Genomic DNA, 24998 nt, shown 5'->3' with positions numbered 1-24998 from the left:
GTTCCTTCTGACGCTGGCAGAAGAGAAGCATGTCCACGAGATAGGAGTGAACCATATCCAAATTCCCGATACGAGGGAAAAGAGTCTCTCTAAAGACACGGTGAAGGATATCCAGAAAGGCAGGCAGCTCATAAGTTTCCTTCTTCGTCTCAGGATTGATCCTCAAAGGGTAGTAGGGCCATAGAGCTTGCTTGTGAGTGGAGGTGGTGTTGCGGTGTGGGCGAAAGCTGATAGGAGACTCAAGTCCTTGATCTGCCACCCCAATCAACTCCATGAATGCTTTCCACTTGACGGAAAGCAACTTGTCATTGGTCATCCAAGTCAGTGTCCTGTCCTCATCAGTCCCGAGATGAACCGTGGCATAGAATTGGGCCACAATATTAGCATCATAATCTTTGTTGAATTGCATGACCCGAAGAATGTTCAGTTGAGTGCACATCTGAAGAGCTTCACCAAAGTATTCAGGATCCTTCTCCATATGGTCGGTGTCGATGGAGTGCACGTTGACAAAGAGGTTCTTTTTGGCTTTGAGAACATCAAAGAAGATGGCAAACTGAAACCTGTTCTAGAACGGACGGTTGACCAAAGTGGGATCTTGGTCTGCCTCATATGGGTTGCGGCGACGCCTTGCCCAGAACTCCTTGGGTTGCATTTCTGGCACGGTTTTGCCAGCGGTCTTCAGCTTGACACCAGATGTCTTCTTGAGTTGAGATGAAGGTGGAGCACTTGAGGAACCTCCTGCAGACTCAGTTGTGCGGTAACGCTTGGACGTGGCACGACCGGGGTTGATACGCCGAGCCTGATGCTCAGGGACCTCATCACCTGGAACCACACACAAGAACACGCAAACAACCAGAAAGAACGAGCATAAGCCACAAAACACGAGCAAAAAGATCACTGAGAGGTAAGAGCATGGTGGAAACTGGTAGAGGGCGGTAGTACCGCGACCTGCGAGCGGTAGTACTGCCCCAAGCGGTAGTACCGCTCTGGAGAGAGCGGTAGTACCGCTCGAGACGGGGAAACAACAGTTTCGTACTGCCGTGGTCAGATCCGGCACTACCGTCCTACCAAATTCAAAAATACTCCAACCAAACACCAATCCAAACTGCCTAGAAGCATTCTCCATCCTACTCAAGCCTAGATTTGGCCAAAAATCTAGAGATGCAACTGCTATTGCCCCTAAGATGCTAGATTGGAAATCTAGACAAGAAGAAATAGGGAATGGGGGTAATACCGGCATCCATGGCAAGAGGACAAGGTGGGGATCGTCTCCACCGAAGGAAATGGAGAGGAACGCCCCGGAGAGGGAGATCCGCCGGAACCCTCCCGCGGTGCCGGTTGCTGGAGAGAGAGGAACAGAGCGAGGGGGCGTGCGAATGGGTATGGGGGAGAAGAAAACTCCCCCTGCCACCGATATAACCCCCTGACTGCGCCTCACAGCGGTAGTACCGTGCTGGAGGGCGGTAGTACCGCTCGGAGCGGTAGTACCGCTCGCCACCAATGGTAGTACCGCTCAGCAACCAAATGGCCTCTAGACAAACGGCTAAAGCACCAAAGAGACGAGAACGCAATGCCAAGAAAAAGGAAAGACCAACAAGGCAACACACACACTAACAATGATCCAGAACCCACTCTTTCAAAACAACCACACGAAAGCAGAGCGAGCTCTAGCCTCTCTCAAGAGAGGGCGGTGGCCGGAGCCACCTATGTTTGAGTCAATTGGTATGGCACCGCGGAGAATTATCCTTGGGCCCATGACCAAAACTCGTCTTTGAAGCACAAGTGCCATCAAAAATGGCTAATGTGAAAGAGTTGATCGTTTTATGCATAATGGGGGGAGGGAGAGTTCATTGAGAGAACAACACTCCCCCTATGTCCATGCCTACATCTAAACTAGACATCAAGCTGAGTGAGATGGGGTGTGCAAGGGTTCAAGTCACATTGCTCGAATCAATGATATTTAGCTCATGCCTTAACTCGCGAAATCTTGCTTCATCCAAGGGCTTCGTGAAAATATCTGCAAGGTTATCATGAGTGTTGACATACTTGAGCTCGATCTCCCCTCGCCTAATGTGATCCCGGATGAAATGATACCAAATCTCAATATGCTTCGTCTTGAAGTGTTGCACCGGGTTGAGAGAAATCTTGATGGCACTTTCGTTGTCACACCAAAGAGGCACTTTGTCACAAATGACACCGTATTCCTTTAAAGTTTGCCTCATCCATAAGAGTTGTGCACAACAACTACCGGCCGCCACATATTCCGCTTCGGTGGACGAGAGAGACAGACAACTTTGCTTCTTGGAAGACCAACTCACCAAAGAGCACCCAAGAAACTGGCACCCTCCGGAAGTGGACTTCCTATCCACTTTGTCTCCCGCCCAATCGGAATCCGTAAATCCTTCAAGCTTGAAGTTTGCCCCTCTTGGGGACCATAAGCCAAAGTTTGGGGTATGAGCCAAATATCGAAAGATTCGCTTGACCGCCACATAGTGACTTTCCTTCGGTGCGGCTTAAAACCGTGCACACATCCCCACACTCAACATGATATCCGGTCTAGATGCACAAAGGTAAAGCAAGGAGCCAATCATGGAGCAATATACCTTTTGATCCACCGCTTTACCATTGGGATCAATGTCAAGTTGGCACTTGGTGGGTATTCGTGTAGTAGTCGGCTTGACATCACTTAGCTTGAATCTTTTTAGCATGTCTTGAGTGTATTTGGATTGGTTGATGAAGGTTCCTTCTCTTCTTTGTTTGATATCAAAACCAAGGAAAGACTTCAACTCTCCCATCGAAGACATCTTGAACTTGGAGGTCATGAGAGCGGCAAATTCCTCATTGAAAGCTTTGTTAGGGGAACCAAAGATAATATCATCAACATATAGTTGGCATACAAACAACTCCCCTTTGACCTTCTTAGTAAAAAGAGTGGGATCGATTAGCCCCACCTCAAATCCACGATCTTGTAACAACTCGGTAAGGTGGTCATACCACGCACGTGGGGCTTGTTTAAGGCCATAGAGTGCCTTATCGAGTTGATACACATGATCCGGGAAGTAGGGATCCTCGAACCCGGGGGTTTGCTTGACATAGACCAACTCATTAATAGGACCATTAAGAAAAGCACTTTTCACATCCATTTGTTGCAACTTAAAGTTGTGATGGGAAGCATAAGCAATCAACAAATGTATGGATTCAAGACGAGCAACGGGAGCAAAGGTTTCACCGTAGTCGATACCCTCGACTTGGGAGTAGCCTTATGCTACCAATCTTGCCTTGTTGCGAACGATGTTCCCATGAGCATCTTGCTTGTTCTTGAAAATCCACTTGGTTCCAATGACGTTGTGGTCCCCCCATGGCCTTGGCACCAATCTCCACACCTTCTTGTACTTGAAGTTGTTGAGTTCTTCATGCATGGCATTGAGCCAATCCGAGTCTTCGAGCGCCTCATAGACCTTTTGGGGTTCAACACAAGAGACAAACGCGTGATGTTCACAATAGTTTGCTAATTGTCTATGAGTGCTTACCCCCTTTCTTAGGCTTCCAACCACATTTTCCATGAGATGGCCTTGGGTGGTGAGCTTGGAAGCAATCTTCGCGGCACGATGCTCTAATTCCTCCTCGGGTGTGGAAGGAGGAGGGTTAACTTGATTATCTTGAGCGCCGTCTTGAGCTTGTTCTTGATCTTGAGCTTGCTCATGATCTTGAACTTGCTCGAGGGGGAGAACTTGACCTTGGGCATCATTTGGAGGTTCACCACCATCTTGAGGTTAATCTTGCCCTTGGTCTTATTCACGAGGTTGAGGGCCTTCACTTTGTTCTTCGGAAGCGTGTGGGTCTTGGGGAGGTGATGGCTCCACTTGAGTGGAGCATTGTCCTTCTCCTTCGGCCACAAGGGGTTCCTTAATGGGTAGAATATGACCAATACCCATTCTTCTCATGGCTTGGGGAGGAATTTCATCACCTACATCACAAGTACCACTTTGCTCCACTTGGGAGCCGTTATTTTCGTCAAACTCCATGTTACACGTCTCCTCAATGAGTCCGGTGGACTTGTTGAGGACACGGTAAGCATGAGAGTTTGTAGCATATCCAACAAATATGCCCTCATGAGCTCTAGCCTCAAATTTAGACAAACGAACACCTTTCTTGAGAATGAAACACTTACAACCGAACACCCGGAAGTACTTGAGGTTGGGCTTGTTGCCGGTGAGTATCTCATAAGGAGTCTTTTTCAAGCCTTTGAGGAGATAGAGCCGATTGGATGCATGACATGCGGTGTTGATGGCTTCGGCCCAAAAGTTGTATGGAGACTTGAACTCCGCCATCATGGTCCTAGCCGCATCCATCAACGTCCGGTTCTTCTTCTCCGCAACACCATTTTGTTGAGGGGTATATGGAGCAACATATTGGTGCTTGATCCCCTCATCACTAAGAAACTCATCCAAGGTGTAGTTCTTGAACTCGGTGCCGTTGTCACTTCTGATTGTCAAGATCTTTGCATTATGTTGACATTGAGCTTCATTTGCAAAGTTGATGATGGTTTGTTGAGTCTCACTCTTCCTCTTGAAGAAGTATACCCAAGTGTATCTTGAATAATCATCCACAATCACCAAGCAATACTTTCTACCTCCAAGACTATCAAAAGATGGAGGCCCAAAGAGATCCATGTGAAGGAGCTTCAAAGGTCTCTTCGAGTAGATGATGGTCGAGGGAGGGTGAGCCTTCTCATGAAGCTTTCGTTCAATACAAGCACTGCAAGCACGATCTTTGGCAAAACTAACATTTGTTAGTCCACGGACATGGTCCCCCTTGAGAAGACTTTGCAAAGATCTCATATTGACGTGGGCCAAACGGCGATGCCAAAGCCATCCCACGTCAACTTTAGCCATTAGGCATGTCGTGGTCTTAGTGGGTCGCTCCGAAAAGTTAATCACATAGAGATCATTCTCGACATGCCCAACAAAGGCTACTTTAAGAGTCTTGCTCCACAAGAGGGCCACGGTATCAATGTCAAAGAAGGTAGCAAAACCCATGAGTGCAAGTTGACGAACGGAAAGCAGATTGTATGCAAGGAACTCAACAAGCATGACTTTCTCGATCGTTAGATCATGAGAAATGACAACCTTGCCAAGACCCAATACCTTAGAATGTGAGGCATCACCCCACTCAACATTGGTGGGCATAGATGGAATCTTTTGCACGTCCACCACCAAGTCCTTGCTTCCGGTCATATGATTTGTTGCTCCACTATCGAGCAACCATGATCCCCCACCGGAAGCAAACACCTACAAGAGATCAATGCTTGGTTTTAGGTACCCATTTAGTAATGGGTCCTTTGATGTTAGTAACAAGGGTCTTAGGAACCCAAATAGACCATTCAATGTACTCATAAGGAGAACCAACGAATTTAGCATAAACATGTCCATCACTAGCACGGCACAACACATATGACGGGTTAAAGTCGTCGGCTTTGTTGGAGGAAATGCTTTTGCCCTTTTGGACGTCAACTCCCTTCACTCTTTCTTTCTTCTCCTTAGGAGCACCCTCTCCCTCTTTCACAAAAGTTTGCTTGAGAGGAGGAGGACGTTTGGTCTTGTCGTTCTTCTTCTTCTTGCTCTTGGACTTGGGTGCAAACCCAATTCCTTCCTTGGCCACAACTTCCTTTTGATTGCTCAAAAGGTCGTTGAGGTTCTTCTCACCTTGAATGCATGTCACAAGACCTTTCTCAAGTTGATCCTTCAATTTGGCATTCTCCTCCACAAGATGTACATGCTCACAACACGGGTTAGTAGCACATGCATTATCAATTAATATCATGTGTGGGAAGGTGGCCTTTTCCTTGGTTAGCTTAACTTGGAGTTGATCATGAGACTCCTTGAGGTTAGCGTGAGCACCCTTCAAGACCTTGTGGGACTTGTCAAGTATCTCAAACTCCTCTTTGAGTCTAGCATGGTCAACCCCAAGTTTAGTCTTCTCGGAAGTTAGCACATGAGACACAACAAGAGCATGATCAAGATCTTTCTTTAACTTAGCATGGGCATCGTTGTGTGACTCCTCAAAAGTCAAATGATGCACACGCTCTTCCTCAAGAGCATTAGATAGATCCGATATCTCATCGGCATAGTCACGACTATGACCTTCCATCTTAGAGATGGTTTCTTTGTGAGCCTCGATCATGTCATTGGCCTCACCAAGTTGTTCCAAGAGAGCAACAAAATGCTTCTTGGACTTGCCCTTGAGCTTACTCATAAAAGACTCCAATTCATTCACTTCATCATTAGACTCATCATGTTCATCAATGCAATCCTCCAATGAGGGATTAGTAATGATGGTGGTTGTGATGTTGGGGGTTACCTTGTTTGAAGCTTTAGCCATGAGGCACTTGGCGGTGGTGTTTTCGTTGGGTGAATCAAAGAGAGACACCGGGGGAGTAGTAGCAATGGCAACGGATGCCATGGCCATTGCTTCTCCATTTTCATCATCGTCGTCATCCTCTTGGTATTCTTCTTGAACCACCAACCCACGAGTGGGAGTCTTCTTGGCGAAGTTGTTCTTGTTGGGGAAGGACTTGGCTTTGTCTTTTCGGATGAATTTGCCACCATTGTCTTCCCGCTTCTCGTAAGGACAATCCGCAACGAAATGGCTCACATTGCCACAGTTGAAGCAAGTTCTAACTCGTTGCTTGCCCTTGACGCCACTTGAGTTGTTCTTGTTGAAGTTGGGTCTTGTATTCTTCTTGCTCCAAAATTGTCTTGAAGCAAGGGCCATGTGCTCATGATAATCATACTTGGTGTCTTCGGGGTTGCTCTCCTCATCTTCCACTTCTTCCTCTTCTTCCATAATAACCTTGGCCTTCAAAGCAAGGTTGGGCTTCTTTGCCCTTTGAGAACGGAGCACCGCATTGTCGGCGGTCTTGTCCAAGATGCTCATAGCAACGAACTCATCCAACACTTCACTTGAGGTCATGGAGTGGAAGTCCGGTCTTTGACGAATGACGGAGGACATGGCCTTGTTGTAGGGCATCATGGCCTTGAGGAATTTGCGCTTGATCCAATTGTCATCCGTGTCCTTGCTTCCATTATCTCGGAGTGAGACCGCGAGTTTGGTCACTCTTCGAAAGAGCTCATGAGGTTCTTCATCTTCTTTCATTGCAAACTCATCGGCTTCATGTTGCACCACTTCATAGTTGGAGCGTTGAATGCTAGCACTTCCCCGATAGAGAGACACAACACATTTCCATGCGTCCTTAGCCATGGCATGAGGTCGAAGATGAGGGAGATCTTCGGGAAGGATTGCATCTTGGATGATGAAGAGAGCACTCTCATTGAATTGATTATCCACGGCTTCTCGAGGGGTGAAGTTGCTTGGGTCATGAGGATAGAAACCTTCTTCAATGATTCTCCAAAGGTTAGTATTCACATGTTTTAAATGACACTTGAAGCGATAAACCCAAGAATCAAAATCTTCATGTTTCTCATACTTAGGAGGAGGACCAGCATGATTCAAATGAGTAGAGGGAATCGGTCCTCCATAAATTGGGGGTTCCACATGGGCAAAGATGTCGGTGCCATTTTTACCACTAGACATAGGAGCTTTCTCACTAGTAGCTTCCCCCTTGTCGGGGTTAGCATCCGTCACCGTGTTGGCGGGATCACCCACTTTCACGGGCGCGGTGGAAAGTTTAAGCCCTTCTAAGAAATCCTTAAACACGTCCTTGACCTCGGTCGTCATGGAGGTTTTCAATGTGTCCAACGCCACATTGAATTCCTCACGTGAGATCGAGTTACCCCCATCTCCCGTAGATGATATCGGATTCGTACCGGAGTGCTCTCCCACATCATCTACGACGTCAACCATACTCTTCGGACGGTAAAGTCCTTAAAAAGAGACGAGGCTCTGATACCAATTGAAAGGATCGATATGGTTGACTAGAGGGGGGGTGAATAGGCAACTAACAATTTTAAGCTTTTCTTTACCAATTTAAACTTTGCAACAAAATAGGTTGTCTAGATATGCAACTATGTGGACAACCTATATGATGCAAAAACAACTAGCACATAAGCAAGCAAGGGATACAACACAAGTAGGCTTGCAAGAGTAAAGGCACGAAATAACCAAGAGTGGAGCCGGTGGAGACGAGGATGTGTTACCGAAGTTCCTTCCTTTTAAGGGGAAGTACGTCTCCGTTAGAGCGGCGTGGAGGCACAATGCTCCCCAAGAAGCCACTAGGGCCACCGTATTCTCCTCACGCCCTCACACAATGCGAGATGCCGTGATTCCACTATTGGTGCCCTTGAAGGCGGCGACCGAACCTTTACAAACAAGGTGGGGGCTATCTCCACAACAATTGGAGGCTCCCAACAACACCACGAAGCTTCACCACAATGGAGTATGGCTTCGAGGTGACCTCAACCGTCTATGGTGCTCAAACACCCAAGAGTAACAAGATCCGCTAGGGATAAGAGAGGAATCAAATTTCTCTTGGTGGAAGTGTAGATCGGGGCCTTCTCAACCAATCCCGAGAAAATCAACAAGTTTGATTGGCTAGGGAGAGAGATCGGGCGAAAATGGAGCTTGGAGCAACAATGGAGCTTTGGGGGAAAGAGGTAGGTCAACTTTGGGGAAGAAGACACCTTTATATAGTGGGGGAACCAATCCAATCGTTACCCCACTGAACAGCCACGCACAGAGCGGTACTACCGCTTGGGCAGGGCGGTACTACCGCTCTCACCCAGCGGTACTGCCGCGCTGACGAGGAGGTCAGAGTCCTGGCCCCAAAGCGGTACTACCGCGGGAGTAGGGCGGTACTACCGCTTGGAGCGGTACTACCGCCACTACTACCGCACTTAGTACCGTAAAACCCGACACGAAAAACATCGGTCTCGAATCGAGGCGGTAGTAGCCCGGGACCACTGCGGTACTACGGCCGAAGACCACAGGCGGTACTACCGCTCGGAGAGCGGTACTACCGCTTGAGTGCTTCGGCGGTACTACCGCTGAGGACCGCAGTACTACCGCTGGGGCAGGACAAGGCATGCACAGGGGGAAAGGCAGCTCCAATGAAGTGGAAGGAAAACGTCGGGTGTGATATGGATGTGTACGTGTTGATTCCACCCTAGCCTTACCAAAGCGGATCCCCTCTTGATAGTACGGTGACTCCTACGAAACTAGTCCACCAACAACGAAACGAAGGAGCTACACCGTCTTGAATAAAACACCGAGGGGAGGTAATCGTCTCGTGCCAATGGATGAATCTCTGAACGCACACGATTAGTCCGCAAAAGCATTGTCATCAATCACCAAAACATCTTGGGGATAAATATGCCCTTACACTAGGACTTAGCTTCAACTCACTTGGTGAGGCGTACGATTTCTACAACTTGTATTCTTGAGAGATTGACTTTGGAATTAGGTAAGGGAAGAGTGTGCTGAATGCGGAGAGGACCAAATCAATGCAAGCCGTGAAGGTGTCCGTCAGAGCCAAAGGAAAAAAAATCCTGTGGGAGGTTTGTGAGAAGACAAAGGTAATTCGTGGTGGTCCTAACTGTGTATTAGTGTTATCTATGGCCGGCTGACATAAACGTGGGCACTTGTGGTTGCACCCTACTTTTTGCGTGCAGATGGTGGCGACGGGGCTGCTCGGACAACGAGCCTGACTGAAGGACGAGGTGGTGGCTCATCTTCTAGACTGCATCAAGTTATCATTGCCTAGCTGGAGAAGTGCGGAATACCATACATACACGGTGAAAACTAATGTGGCAGGACACGTTGGAGTGGTTGAAGCAGGAAATGCACATCATTCTTTCAATAAGTGACTGGCGGGAGAAGTATCCCCCTTCAGTTTGACCCAGCCATGTTGAACCACCTGATCATGATGTTTTGCGGTTCTATGGCAACATAACAGGCTCTAGTGAGAACGTATTGAGAAAGTAAAGACCTTTTCCTGGTTTCAACCATAAATGCGCCTTGCTTTGATGGCCAACTATGATTGTCGCAATAATTTTTGTTATCTTCCACGAAATGGTTCCGACACTTTCATCCAATAGTTGCGGTGGCGTCTGGTTAGGACCTGAAGGACGAGCTGACTCCAGGTGGTGAGCTGACGATAAATGTCTGGAGATGCATACATCACATGTTAAATGCAAAGAAGAAGATGTACCGGGGGTGGTTTACGAGATTGGGAGGAATTTTCGATTTGCGTTTTGTGGTACATGCTTTTTTGCCTGTTGGCACTTTTTTGTGTGTCATTGTCTCAATATTTTCGGTTCAGCTAATTCTGAGATGATTGGAAATGCTCCATGAAGAGCCTTGCAAGGCAGACAACTAAGTGGACTGGGATTACATCAACATGATGATGAACTTCAATCTGATGTGTACATAATTGATTGGCTGAAGAAGGTAGTCATACTTGGTGGGATACTGATGAGTTACTGAGTGGTATGCTTTCTTGTGATTGATTTCTGACTGCTTTGTACATCGATTTTCAGTTCATGTTCCTGGTGCTTTTCATGGATTGTTGGTCCTTGTACATTCTAGACACTGAGAAGAAGATTGTGATGATGCTTAATCCAACCGAAACTCAGATGAGATGAAGAGGAAGCACGAGGCATTGACGAGGAAATTCCAGTGTAGATTTTGCCACGTTTACAGTGACATATTTGGTGCAGGTTTGCTCGAGACAGCACGGACCATGCGAGAGGTGAGCTTGTCTGTGTGGTGCATGGAACGTAGGAAAATAAATATTATACCCGCCTTCACACTAATAAGCATGTGCCATGCATATAGGGAGGCAGCGGCGTTTATGTGGTGCACTATATTATGGAGTTCATTGGTCTTTACCTCGGTTCGACCCATACCAAGGTGAGAAAAGGTGTCAAGCCTGTTTGTTTGCTTTCCTAGTTGTGTAAACATGTGTGAAAATGTACAGCAGGATGAATGTCACTGAATAATTGTCTTCCTTTTGTTATTTCCGCAGTCAGTAGATTGAGCAACTAAAGAAGAAAATGGCATACGACATTATGATCATGAAGGGGAACAAAGGAGATATCCCGGATTTCCTATACGAGGAGATCCTGGACTGAATGGTTGGGCATAGAAAATAGCTGAGCCGCTGCACGGTTTCAACTGCCGTCTCATTTAAGACACCCAGAGCTGGATTTCTTTTCCTACCATACATGTGATACACAGGAAAGAATACATTGCCCAGCACACATCAACACGCTAGCTGGCGGAGGAGATTTCAGGAGCATTTGAGCCCGGGCTCAGAAACGAATATCCTGGGACCCAGCTCCTTTCATCAGAAAGAGGACGTTGTATACGTCAGAACAGCCAGTCATATTTCACATGTATAGTAGCAAATATAAAACGTTTTCAACTTATACCGAATCTCTCGCACCAATCTTGAAAATGGAACAACCGGCTCGCGATCTGCCGTTACATCACGGAACCGCGCAATTTTCCTGATCGGGGAGCACTGTCGTATGTCTCGCGCTGCTGCGTATTCTGTCGCGCGCTGCGACCGCCAAAGGTGCGTACGCAGGGGCCAAATCAAACGGCTCATACGGGATGCATCGTGTGGCTGCGGGACCACCGGCCAACCTGATGTAATGAAGATTTTCCTAACCAGATCGGTATTCCATTGACGCGTATCCTCGTCCAGTACATCGGCAACTAACTGCACCGGGTCATTTGACATTGTACATAATGGTTTCATAGTAGTGGTCCTTCCATCACCCACTCGACGAGCCAGCCCTTGCTGAAGAGCTTTCCTCCCTTCAATTATCTTGAATTATCGCACGCTACGTTGTACTCCCTTCATTCCAAAATAGATGACTTAACTTTGTACTAATTGAGAATAGATGAACTCGTCGGGCACCCGGCCTGAAGAAAATCACCTTGTGGATAGTATCTGCTCCCTCTGTAAATAAATATAAAAGTGTTTATATCACTATACTAATGACCTAAACGCTCTTATATTTATTTATGAAGGGAGTACCTTTTAACACGGGCGCACAAGCTGTCTGGATAGACTAACAACCTCCAAGCTTGCTTAGCAACCATTGCATCAGTCAAGATCTCTAGGTATCGAAAGCCTAGACCACCTTTAGATTTCGGAATAGACATCTTTGACCAAGATTGACAATGCATACCCCTCTTGTCAAGTGACCCAGCCCACCAATACTTGGATATGGTTGTCATGACTTTGCGGCATAAACCTTTTGTGAACGCAAGACAACTCATAGAGTAGGCCGGTAGGGCTTGGACCACTGCTTTGAGGTGAACCTCCCTTCCTGCACAAGCCGCATTCCTGTGACTCCATCCCTGGACTCTTGATTGTAGAAGTGCATGCTCTAATCAATGCAACCAAAAGACCGATCTGATGGAAAAGACTAGGCAGCACATTATACGTCAACACTCCCCTCACGTGTGGCTCCCTCAGGCCTAAACGTGAACCGAAAGTGGGCTGCAATTTAATTGCGCCAGCCGGGTCTTGAACTCAAAACCTCTTAGCTCTGATACCATGTAGAAGTGCATGCTCTAGCCAATGCAACCAAAAGACCGATCTGATGGAAGAGACTAGGCAGCACATTATACGTCAACATTGATCTTGCAGACTCAATAATATGTTCAAAGTTCTGTTTTGTGATCCTCCCTGTTGCAGTCGGTAGACCAAGATACTTCTCTGCTAGGGCCTCTCTCTAAATTTGCAAACAGTTTCGAACAACCCTTCTAATAGATGCTCAACAATTCAGAGGGTGTTTGTTTCCAGGGACTTATTGGTTTAGGGACTTAAAAAAGTCCCTATAAGTCCCATCTAAACCAAACAGGAGGGACTTATTGGGACTTATTGTGGTGATTTGGGACTTATCAAATAAGACTCTCAGGGAGGAGCTTATTGGGACTTATCCCGGGCCGGACCTACCCCGCGTCGCTCCAGGCTCGTTCCCCGCACGCCGCCGCCCCGCCTCTCGCCCCGTCGCCGGCCCGCCTCTCGCCCCGTCGCCGCCCCGCCTCTCGCCCCGCCTCGGTTTGCCGCCCCGTCGCCGCCTCGCCTCGGTTCGTTCTGCCTCGATTCATTGCAGCGGTGCCTCCAATCGCCGGACAGGCCCTCTCCTGAGCCTCGTTGCAGCGGTGCAACATGGACTTATAAGTCCCTGTAAACAAACAGGTAGGGACTCGGGACTTATAAGTCCCTGTAAACAAACAAGTAGGGACTTATGACTTATAAGTTGGGACTTAAAAAAGTCCTAGGACTTATGAAACAAACAGGGCCTAGGATGAAGAAAATCAAGTTTTTTGTTTGTTTGTTGCACTCTGACCTGAGCCAATGCTATAGGCATTGAGAATATCATTCAAGCCGTTCGCACTTCACCTATCTACCTTCATGAACACCAGACAGTCATCTGCAAACAAAAGATGTGACACCCATGAAGATCAAAGCCCCGCTTTAATTCCTCTGTCCACTTAGCCTCCATAATTCTTAAGCATGCATGATAATCCTTCTCCATAAGAGTAGAAACAAGTAGGGAGATATCAGATCCCCTTGCCTGGTCCCTCTTGAAGGACGAAAATAGGGTAACAATTCACCATTAACCTCCACTTGGAAGCTAACTGAGCTAACACACTTCATCACAAGAGATAACCAATCTTCAGAGAAGCCCAGGCACTGCATCATTGCCTGCAAATACTCCCACTCAACGCGGTCGCATGCTTTCATCATATCAATCTTGATTGCACACCACCCTTGCTTCCCCTTCTTTCTTTTCATGGCATCGATGCATTCGTAAGCCGTCAAAAAATTATCAGTTATGAGCCTCCCCGGCACGAAGGCACTTTGCACTTCAGCAATGATTTCTTCTAAAATCTCGCGGAGACGATTAGCCAAAACTTTGGAACAAATCTTATATATATATGACATTACAAAGAGAAATAGGCCTATACTGGGTAATATTACTATGATGACGTGAAAGTGTGAAATGCAGAGTAGGCCTATTTCTCTTTGTAATGTCATCCCACTTCCACGTAATTATAGGAGAACATTGTAACTGAACTTACATCCAGCCTGAACTACATATTCAAGAAGCTCCATAAGCTTTCACCTTAGAGGCGGGGCACATTGTCTTTTGGCCGGAAACTAAAGCTAGCATAGATTTTCTGATTTTCTGCTCACAACTATCCTCAGTGAATTGGATTGAAGTGGCTGATTCTACGGTACACTTTGGACAGTTGTTCTGTGCAGACATCTCTGGTCGTGCAAGGACCACACATTAGGTATATCACGTTGCCCAGGGGCCTCACATAGATATCATCCTCTTCTCGAAGTTGCTGGATCAGGGATCTCGCATACAACGACGCATACCTGCCAGAAATGATTATTAAGGGAATATTACATAAGAGCAAGAGCAGTGCAGTCATAGTACACTTCGTGTTTTATAGTTAAATAAAGTAGTGAATTCGTCCCTAACTGAATTGTTTAGCATCTTGTACTTCACTAGGTATTTAGTTTTCTTGTTCCCTTGTACAATCTTGATATTTTGGCTTTAACTGATAGAGTTCCAGCTAGTTCTTTGGGTTCTTATAATTTGAAACCGAATTTGTAAGAAATCTAGACATGGCTTCACCAGAATAGAGGACACCATTGTTGTCTCATATCCTCGTTCAACTGGGGGTACAAATTGCTAGAAAAAAGTAAGTAATATAGATATGAAGCATTTAATGGACTGGGAACTGAATGATCGCATTTGTTATCTAGCGCTACAAGTACAACTATGCAATGTCCAAGATTGGACAAAGGAAGGGGCTGAACTGGACTGTTCACTGTCCAGGTTTCAGTATTTTGGGCCAAAAAGAAGAATGGTATATTACATAGGCCGTGGCACAACGGCTGGATCAGGTAGGTACAACAGAAACTCCTATCTGTAGGGCACCATGCGTGGTGACCGGGTGCTGGGCACAGGACTTGATCGATTGAGTGGAGCTGGCGACGTGGGCGAGGATGAGGCATTCCTACACAAAAAAAGCATACATATCCCTTGTATACTTGGGCTGGGCCAGGGCTAAGCCCTGGGCCTAGCATGTCCATGCAATATGATTTGCTTAAATTCACTAATCTTTACAACACTGGCTATCATTCAACTAAAGTTAGCTGAGGCAGATCCAGGACTCACAGCGTTCACATATCAACACAATTCGGTCAATGAAAAAAATCAGGACACCAATACATCTACACGTACTAGAGTGTTTGACATTTCAGTTACATGTAAACGCTCTTATTATACTGCACTTTGAGTCATACAACACCTTGCTATAGATACTCTAGAGCAAAGAGCAAAAAAGGGACGCTCTAGAAAAAATTGGATTCCATAGCAACTAAACAGGTCCTAATATAAAAAGCGGCACCAGGGGCAGAACAGGAGGGCGAGTGACGTGTCATGCATGGCAACCATATGTTTGTGAGTAGGATCGTGAGGGTGGGGGTGGCCCAGTGAGTGTCTTCTTTTTGTCAAACAGATCCAAGCTATGTGCATATCATTTTGGGAGTGGTTCGCAAACAAATCCACGTTCTTGTTAATGAAAAATGCCATATTTTGTTTTGTGCGTGTGTCTATGGGCGTGCATGCGAGAGTCTTTAAGAAAAGTGATTTTTCCTCTTCACTCAAGAAGTTTAAGGTAAAATGTCCAAGATACCATCAATGAAACAAATTAATGACTATCAAGAGTATCATACCCGGCATCAGATCCCTCGGCCTGCAGCTCAATTGCACACAGAGTTCCCAAGGAGACTACTCTCTTTACATTTGGTAGTGAAGATAACTGGTTCACAAGTGTGCCATCCCATAGCTGCAAATTTTGGTAGACATTAGAACTGTAAAACTACATGCACGAATTGACAGAACATAGCATTAGCAAAGAAACTTCTTACATTAACAAAGATACTTCATATAAATATATTGTTAATGCATATTATTACATTAGAGATATATGCCCAAAGCACATGAACCTGTGGACTCACCATTAATTTTATAACAAAAAGGGAGTAAGATAATAATATCACATGTTATGGTGGAACAGATTGAAGGACATATACGCCCGTTAAGGAGTTTTTGTGTTAGTGACAAGGTGATTATAGGACTAATCATCTTCTTGAGTATATACTAAATGATTTAGTCCATTCGGAGAGACGCACGCATAGTTGCAGACCCCCCACTCAAAAAGGTTAAAATAAGATGGTCGTTTATTTCTGGCTATGATTTCTTTATTTTGAGTCATGGGAAAAGCCACACTATTAAGATGGGGTACGCTTTGGATGACGTGTTGGAATCAACTATATTTAAACAAACAATATACAGCCACAGTCCCATTAAAAAACCCTCGGAGAGCGCCTTTAAAAGGCTGCTGTTTGAGCCACTGGAGCGGCCCGGAGTCTGGACTCGCCCAGAAATCGCCTAGGGACCGGACTGGAACTCCGGGCACTCAGGGTCCAGACAGGTCCAGTACCTTCTGGGCTCACCCGAAAGTCACCCAGAGCCTGTACTAGAGCCCCTGGGCAGTTCTGTACGTGGCCCAATGAGTAGGTATTAAAGGGACCCTGTTTAAAAACCCTTCCCTGAAAGGAAGGGAACGACTCCACTATCTCTCCACCATTGTTGTGACCTTCCAAAAGCTTGTGATCTCCTTCCATGGTGCTCCACCTTTGCCACAAATTTAGGGGAAGATAGATGAGATCTCGATCTACAGTTCTACAAGAGCAACAACAACAGCATCGCCTGAGCTAGGCTAGAGGTGAAACCCATAAGATCTCGCTACCAACTCATGGTTCTGGCACATGGATAGCAAGCTTCCACGCACCCCCTGTCCATGGCTAGTTCTTTGGTGATACTCCATCCTTCAGATCTCTCTTTACGGACTCCTCACATGTCAAGTTCATCCTACCCCGACCTCTCTCGACATTATCAGCACGCTTTAGCCGTCCACTATGCACCGGAGCTTCTGAAGGCCTGCACAGAATATGCCCAAACCATCTCAGACAATGTTGGACAAGCTTCTCTTGAATCGGTGCTACCCCAACTCTATCTCGTATATCATCATTTCGGACTCGGTCCTTCCTCGTGTGACCACACATCCATCTCAACTTGCGCATCTCCGTAACACCTAACTGTTGAACATGTCGCCTTTTAGTTCTAACAAACCAATTTGAGAAAGTTGATTCCTGTTAAGCTTCATGCACTAGCCAACGCAACCAAAAGTCCGAACTTATGAAAAGGGCTAGGCAATCCACATATGCACTGCAACAATTCCCACTGAATCCCTTGTGGATCTTGTTACTCTTGGAATTGTGGGGACTCCTCGAAGGATACTTGGTATTCCAACGCCTCTCCAGAGAAGATTAGCACTCCCCCAAAGTGTGAGCTTGGGATAAATCATTCGTCTCCGACTTAAGACTTAAGGTAATTTCATATTACTGTGATGCACATTTAGTTGAATGGCCAACATGCTAATAATGGAGAGAGTACCGACCCTTCTAAGACACAAAGACACATTGCTGACCATTTCCTCCATCAATCTATACAAATTCAACCAATTAAAATTCATTACCTCCTTGAGCTTCATACAATCAAAATCGAGATTTGAATTTGTGGATGGATCTCTAAACCATTGGATAGCTTTTACTGCCGCAGAACAGCCCATGGCATGAGCAGTGTAGGAATGGCCATGTAAAAGCGCTGTAAGCTGGACCATTATAAAAACTTATCAGTGCCTCCAGCCCCGTGTTTACTGTGATCCTTTTTCACATAACATAAAAAATGATGTTCTTAGTTTATTGAAGCCTGAGCACACAGAAACACATTCAAAATATACCTTAGAGTCACTTTTGAAGGCCTCGAAAACTGCTTCTGTTGTTACCGTTGCAGCTAATGGTACTATCCCACCAGTCATCAGTTTAGCATAGCATGCAACATCAGGTAAGCAGCCGAGCAACTCTGAAGCAGACTGAGAAAGAAAGAAGTTGTCATGATTTCTGAAAGGCGTGAGCTAACTTGTATCATGTATTATCCGCGAAGATTGTTGCGATCTGTTACCTCCACACCAAGACGCCAGAACCCTGTAAAGACCTCATCGAATATGACAGGTATTTTTCGGTCTCTACACTCATGGACAAGTACTCGCTGGAAAAGTGGATCTATCATGTGCATTCCCCCAGCACCTTGTATCACTGCATGAATAGGAGTTAACGAGGATCAAACATTACAGCAACATACAAAACAGAAAAAACAAAAACAAGCAATTATACAGTTCTTACATGTACCTACCAACAAACGGGGAGAACAAAAACTTGTGTGGAGTGAGCACATACTCTCACCTCTAGCCGACTGTGTGACGCAAGGTTTTCAGAATCTCAATTGTGGCATATGATTCTGCGTTTCTGCAACCCTAGATTGGCACAGCGACCATAACAGTTCTGCATTGTTTCTACGATTTGTGATCCTAGATTCTAAATCGATTATATGATGTGTGATCCTACCATGGAACCTCCAATTCAACTCAATAAATTAAGGCATATGTCAAACAGTGAATATCCAAGCAGTTCACTCGGCTAATGGAGAACAATGTACTTGCCTGGTTCTATAATAAGTGCTGCAATATGCTCTGTGTTACTTGACATGGAATATTCTGAAAGTTGTTGGGATATGTAGGTTGAGTATAAATCAGCTGCAGCTGATGAGTCCCTACTCTTGCAAAAGACTTCAGCAAATGAAGGAAAACCTGCAATTTCAGTTGTCAGTCCAAATATGTAAGTTAAGTTAAAATTACACATATTTAATCTGACTTGTCAAACGAGTTACTGACATTTATCACCAGGGCTCAGATGACAGTTCTGTATCGACTGGGGCAAAGAAAGTGCGCATGTCCCATTTCTTATGAACACTGTTGGAGGATCTAGAAAAAGTCCCCGCCCAGAATACCTGCAGAAAAAACCTTAAATGAGAGATTCCACATTTACTTATATTGAAACTGATAGCAAGAAAGGGGTTTAGAGGAACAGCAGTTCTATGTCTTGATAGAAATATGTACTGTGCCTGCAGACAAATCAAGACATGAAAGGGCAACAGTAGTGCAAAAAAATGGCAATAGTTGGGAAAGACAGTCATCAGAAAAAGGTGTGAATATTTCTAAGCATGCAGCATATGAGTGAAACTGAACTTGATGCATACCATGGCTGCTGAAGGAACGATGTATAGGCTGATGGAGCTTGAGCTTCCATAGCACCCAGGGTATCACCATGATATGAACCTTTTAGAGCAAGGACCTAGAGATCAAAGAATTCAATTAATATGTCAACGGATAAGGGACAAAAATGAGGATTTAGATATTTCTGGTCCAGACTACCTTGTTTGCCTCTAGATATAGTTATGAATTACTGACTAATGAGAACAAACAAGTTGGACATTGTGAGGAACTAAATTACACAGTGGTAAGTAATGAAACAAGGCAAAAACATCATTGATTCTTTGTAATACTATGAATATTGGAGTTGTTTTTATGGAGTGTTTGAATCTAGTCCAAACTGAAATTCATTTTAACGATCCAAATCCCAGGCCTCTCGTATATAAAAGGACCTTTAGAGTTATGAGTTTTATTACCCTATTCATGAATTTGGAGTTCTATTCACCTAATTTTCCAAATTCCGCATGTTAACAACTGTAGATGACCACAGCATCCACCATGCAGTGTGTAAATCCTACATCAGTCACCAGTGCGATCAGCAGAACTGAAGGTTCCTAGATGTGACAGAAGTTTTGGAAGATGGTGAGGACAGAAGTATAGATGTGACACTTGACAATGACTTAAGGAAATGGGGGTCAGTAAGCCAAACAAAAGAGTTCGAGGGGTACATTTGCCAGTGTCGATAGCATATGTGGGGTCCTCGCAAGCGGCTGATTCCAGAAATTGGCTGGAATCCCTAAATGGCTATGGGTCTGCAGCATAAGTTTCCAATCACATACCACACCTCTCCAAATTTGCCATGCTCACTAAGGTGTTAGTAAATCCATATTTCTCAGAGATATCCCAGTCCAGTTGATATGTGCAATGAGCGAGGTTGATGCTCTAATGGTTCAAAAGGAAGATTGGACTAATGAGATTAATTTTACGCCACTGTCCAATTTGAGAATAAGACCACGATCTTTCTCATGGATGTGAACAACAGGATCAAGTACATCTCAAATATGGGAGAATTTGCCCAAGTGCTTAGATTGGAAGGATCTAACAATCCTAGATACAAGTCTATCCATAAGAGGCCAAAGTTGTCCACTAAAGATATGAAGTGTCTCTACAAGGAGAAAATACCTGCAAAGAACTATTGGAAAACCACAGGTCTTCTTCCCAGACTTTACACTTTGAACTACCTGCTAAGATTGACTCTTGATCCAAACGTAGATGACACAACCAACATTAGAGGGCACCCATGGAAGCTAATGGCCAACTTGATAAGGTTACTCCATTCAATCTCATGGAATACATATGTGAGTGCATAAGAGAGGCTTCACAAGATCAAACAAGAAGTTGCCCCTTTGCTCCTTATAGTGAAAAGCTTATAGACCATGTGGTGCAAGATTGAAAGTTCAAGATGGATCGTGCTCACATGGTTTACAATCCTGAGAAAGAGAAGTCCACGTTGAAGACGAGGAAGCTCCACCTTCTAAAGAAATTCCTCAAGTGAAGATTCAAGATGAAGGAGAAGGAACTTCATCTGCTGCTCCTAAGCCACCACTCTTTTCACAATCTACCAACTTGACCGTTCAAATCCCCATTAGGGTACCGAATTAGGGTGTTTAGCGTTTGCTACTCTTTGCCATAGACACGAGAATCAGTGAGACCTCAGACTTGTGCGCATCACTGAGTGTTCAGTGTAGTCGGGTCGTCAAAGTCTCCAACAAAATCGATACTATCTCATTGAAAGATCGGGACACCTTGTACCTATCACGTGGTATCAGATTTCCAGGTTGCTCGGTGAGATTTTCCAAAAAAATTGTACTCTGAATTAATTTTTGTTCTTTATACCTATAGCCCACAAAAAAGCAAAAAAAAAAAATAGGGTTAGATCATCCTGTCCAAGCCAGTCTGAGCCGTCACAATTTTTCTTTTCAGTGCATTCCATCTTTTTTGAGTTTACATCTGCATCGTCATGTAGAGTTGTAGGTTCTAGTCCTTTATAGTTTTGAGTTCTGTTCACACTAGTCACGCTGCCGCCACCGCGCCATCAGCCCCTCCACTGCCGACCACCAACATCCATCAAATTCCAGTACGTCCCCACCACCGCCCTTGGTCATAATCATGCTTCCGGTTGCTTGCATCTTCATTCCGCCCAATTGGATTTTTTTTGGATTCGACTAGACTAGAACTAGTCTCTAAGTTCGGGTCAGAAACGGTTTTGCGCGGTATTTAAGAAAACGTTCATAACTTTCTCATATGGAGTCCGTTTTGGCTGTTCGACCACTCAAAACGAGCGTAGCCCTTATCCTATCTTAGCCAACACTCACATAGAGTAATGCAATCGACCATAGAGTAATGTTAAACACGATAATAGTGAGGTGCAGAGAGAGTTCGAAGAAACTAGTACAACCATATCTAGCAAGTAAGAAACCAAGATCCTACAACAATAACAACAACATCAAAGCCTTTAGTCCCAAACAAGTTGGGGAAGGCTAGAGGTGAAACTAGAGTCCTAACTAATAAAAACTGGGTCAACTGTAAACTGAGTGAGTCCAAAAGAAACTGATGAGGAACACTAGACGAGGAAAGAGAAAAAAGAGAAAATTGAATGTCAGATTTGTTTGGTTACTTCTATATGCTTCCACGCTAGTGTAGTATTTCTTTTCTTTTCCACCCTACCTACTGTTTTCTAGAGTCCTCTAGCTGTGAGTAGCTATGAGTAGAATGGTGAATCGTAAGTTCTAGGAGTTTTGAATTGAACTCCTGCTGTCATCAAATTCGTATCATACCCGGGGATGAATGGAAAACAGCCTTCAAAACAAAGGAAGGGTTGTTTGAATGACTAGTCATGCCATTTGGACTCAAATACACCAAGTACCTTTATCCACCTGATGAATAAGTCCTTCGACCCTTCTTATCCCACTTTGTTGTGGTCTATTTCGATGACATCTTGATCTATAGCAAGGATGCGGATGAACACTTTGATCACATTCGAAAGGTGCTACGAGTACTAAGGGAAAATGAGCTCTACGTCAACTTGAAGAAATGTGTTTTCCTGCAAACACAACTTCTTTTCCTAGGATTCGTCATAACATGTGAAGGTATTCGTGTTGATGATTCTAAGGTTGAAGCAATCCGAGAATGGCCAACTCCGAAGACCATTTCTGAAGTAAGAAGTTTTCATGGCCTTGCAACTTTCTATACGCGGTTTGTGAAGAATTTCAGCACTATCATGGCACAAATTACCGAGTGCCTGAAGAAAGGAAAGTTCCAATGGACAGAAGCGGCTGAAGTTAGTTTCAATGAGATCAAGCAAAAACTCTCAGAAGCTCCTGTCTTGGTGCTACCTGATTTCAACAAGACTTAAGTTGGAGCGTGACGCAAGTGTAGTCATTGGAGTTGTTCTATCTCAAGAAAGGAAGCCCATTGCTTTCTTTAGTAAGAAGTTAAACGAGGCTAGACATAAATGGAATACCTATCAGCAAGAATTGTATGCCATTTCCAGAGCTTTGAAAACTTGAGAAGTTTATTTGCTGCCTAAAGAGTTTGTCGTTTACACTGACCATCAATCCTTGAAGCATTTTAGAAATCAAAAACATGTTGATCGCATGCTAGCAAGATGGGCGGTATATCTGGAGAGGTTTAACTATCTCATCGTGCATAAATCTGGAACGACTAACCGAGTGGTCGCATGCCTCTTGACTTCTATTGAGGCTGAACTTTCAGGCATGGATCAAATAAAGGAGTTGTATGAGGATGACGAAGACTTTGGCCATGTTTGGGTAAAACACATCAGGGCTAGCCATTAGGTGATGACTATTTCATGCAAGATGGCTATCTCTTCAAAAAAGATCGTTTGTGCATTCTGAGAAGTTTTGTACGTGACTAACTGGTCAGAGAACTCCATTGAAGTGATCTTAGTGGCCATTTGGACGTGACAAGACTATCGCTAACCTGGAAGCTCGTTACTTTTGGCCACAACTAAAGAGAGATGCTGGAAAGTTTGTTCAGCGATGCCCGATATGTCAAACTTGCAAAGGCCAAGTCCAAAACACAGGGTTATACAAGTCTTTGCCTGTTCCTGTTGCTCCATGGGAGGGCGTCTCTATGGACTTCGTCTTGGGTTTGCCAAGAACAAGACGAGGGAGTGATGCCGTGTTTGTGGTCGTGGATAGATTCTCTCAGCTGGCTCATTTCATCCCATGCCACAAGACAACGGATGCTCATCATGTGGTAAACTTATTCTTTCGGGAAGTGGTCCATCGTCTCAGACCATGATAGCAGGTTTCTTGCTGCATTTTGGCTCACTTTGTAGAAGCAATTCAACGTTGAATTGAAATTTTCTAGCACTGCCCATCCACAAACACATGGACAAACTGAAGTGGTGAACAAATTTTTGGGTAATCTGATCCGTGTATTTGTGGAGAAAGAAAGGGACAATGGGATTTGACTTTATTTCTTGCAGAGTTCTCCTACAATAACTCCAAGCATAGATCCACAGGAAGGAGTCCTTTTTCCGTTGTCTACACTAAAGTTCCAACACATGTGGTGGACCTGGTCAAGCTACCATCAAGGGGACACTCAAAATCAGCATTGTCCTTTGTTGATAATTACACTGAGTTATTTGAAGAAATTTGTGGTGTTTTGGAAGCACAAAATCAGAAATATAAACAACTTGCTGACTGCAAAAGGAGACCGAAATCATTCCAAATTGGTGACAAGGTGATGGTCTACCTCCGAAAAGAGAGGTTGCCTTTAGGTGTTAAGGGGAAGCTTAGCAACGAAGGTATGTGCCCTTCTCTATTGTGAGGAAGATAAATGATAATGCTTACGTGATAGATCTTCCAAGTGACATGGGTATATCCAACACTTCCAATGTTGCGGACTTGACTCTCTACCATCTAGAAGAAGCGCTCTATGAAGATAACTCGAGGGCGAGTTCCAAACAACCAGGGAAGAATGATGAGGAACACTAGATGAGGAAAAAGAAAAGAAAAGAAAATTGTATGTCAGATTTGTTTGGCTACTTCTATATGCTTCCACGCTAGTGTAGTATTTCTTTTCTTTTCTACCCTACCTACTGTTTTCTAGAGTCCTCTAGTTGTGAATCTTAAGTAATGTTTTCTAGAGTGTTCTAGCCATAAGTAGAAGTATGTGAAGGCTTCCAAAGCCCTATAAATAGAGCTCCTCACCTCTAGTTTGTACCCAGACTATGTACCCCCACTACCTAGAATAGAACTTGGTGTTGTTATCTAAAATCTTGGACTAGATCTTGCGTTCTAGGAGTTTTGGATTGAACTTCTGCTGCCATATCGGCCCTGTCTCCGCCTCTAGAACGATATCTAGCGCAGCACGTTGAAGTTGTTCCTTCAACACTTATGTTGTACACATTGTAGCAGGAAGGTGGAGTTACTCCTCCACAACCTTATGCTGCTCCAGAAACCTAAAAACAATGAGGATAAGTACTTTTAGTATAAGAGCAGCAAACCTTTAACTGAATATTTCTTTCGTTGGTGATACTCTTGTCACTATCGAGTAGAATTCCACGATCAAGTGAAAACTTGCGAAATGCCATCTTCAGAGCTATTTCAATTGCTGTTGATCCATTGTCCGAATAATAAACTCTGGAAGCCCAATCTGACCAACAAATTACAAGAAAGCTATGTGCAATCAACAAAATGTTCCTGAGCAATTTGACTTGAATAACAGGACACTAATAATGAAACAAGAACAACTGAAACATTATTATCTCAGCAAACCAGAAATAATGTTTTTGT

At 44.7% G+C, this 24998-nt stretch overlaps 1 protein-coding gene across 1 annotated transcript in view; it reads right to left on the bottom strand.

The window, feature by feature from the left end:
• Nucleotides 1–13883: 13883 nt before the first annotated feature.
• LOC123136715 (bifunctional dethiobiotin synthetase/7,8-diamino-pelargonic acid aminotransferase, mitochondrial) overlaps nt 13884–24998 on the bottom strand; it is a 30188-nt gene continuing 19073 nt past the window's right edge. Inside the window, exons 6-14 of the mRNA XM_044556189.1 lie at nt 24710–24858; nt 19221–19315; nt 18856–18971; nt 18625–18771; nt 18087–18220; nt 17866–17997; nt 17602–17736; nt 15734–15846; nt 13884–14365 (exon numbers count right to left, since the gene is read on the bottom strand). Of these exons, the coding sequence (XP_044412124.1) occupies nt 14185–14365; nt 15734–15846; nt 17602–17736; nt 17866–17997; nt 18087–18220; nt 18625–18771; nt 18856–18971; nt 19221–19315; nt 24710–24858 (1202 nt within the window). The 3' untranslated portion in view covers nt 13884–14184. The remainder of the gene's footprint in view (nt 14366–15733; nt 15847–17601; nt 17737–17865; nt 17998–18086; nt 18221–18624; nt 18772–18855; nt 18972–19220; nt 19316–24709; nt 24859–24998) is intronic.

This window comes from Triticum aestivum, chromosome 6B, assembly GCF_018294505.1.
Source record: "Triticum aestivum cultivar Chinese Spring chromosome 6B, IWGSC CS RefSeq v2.1, whole genome shotgun sequence".
In the NCBI taxonomy this organism is placed as follows: Eukaryota; Viridiplantae; Streptophyta; class Magnoliopsida; order Poales; family Poaceae; genus Triticum; species Triticum aestivum.
Note: the sequence above shows the minus strand (reverse complement) of the source record. Positions and strands in the feature narration are given on the sequence as shown.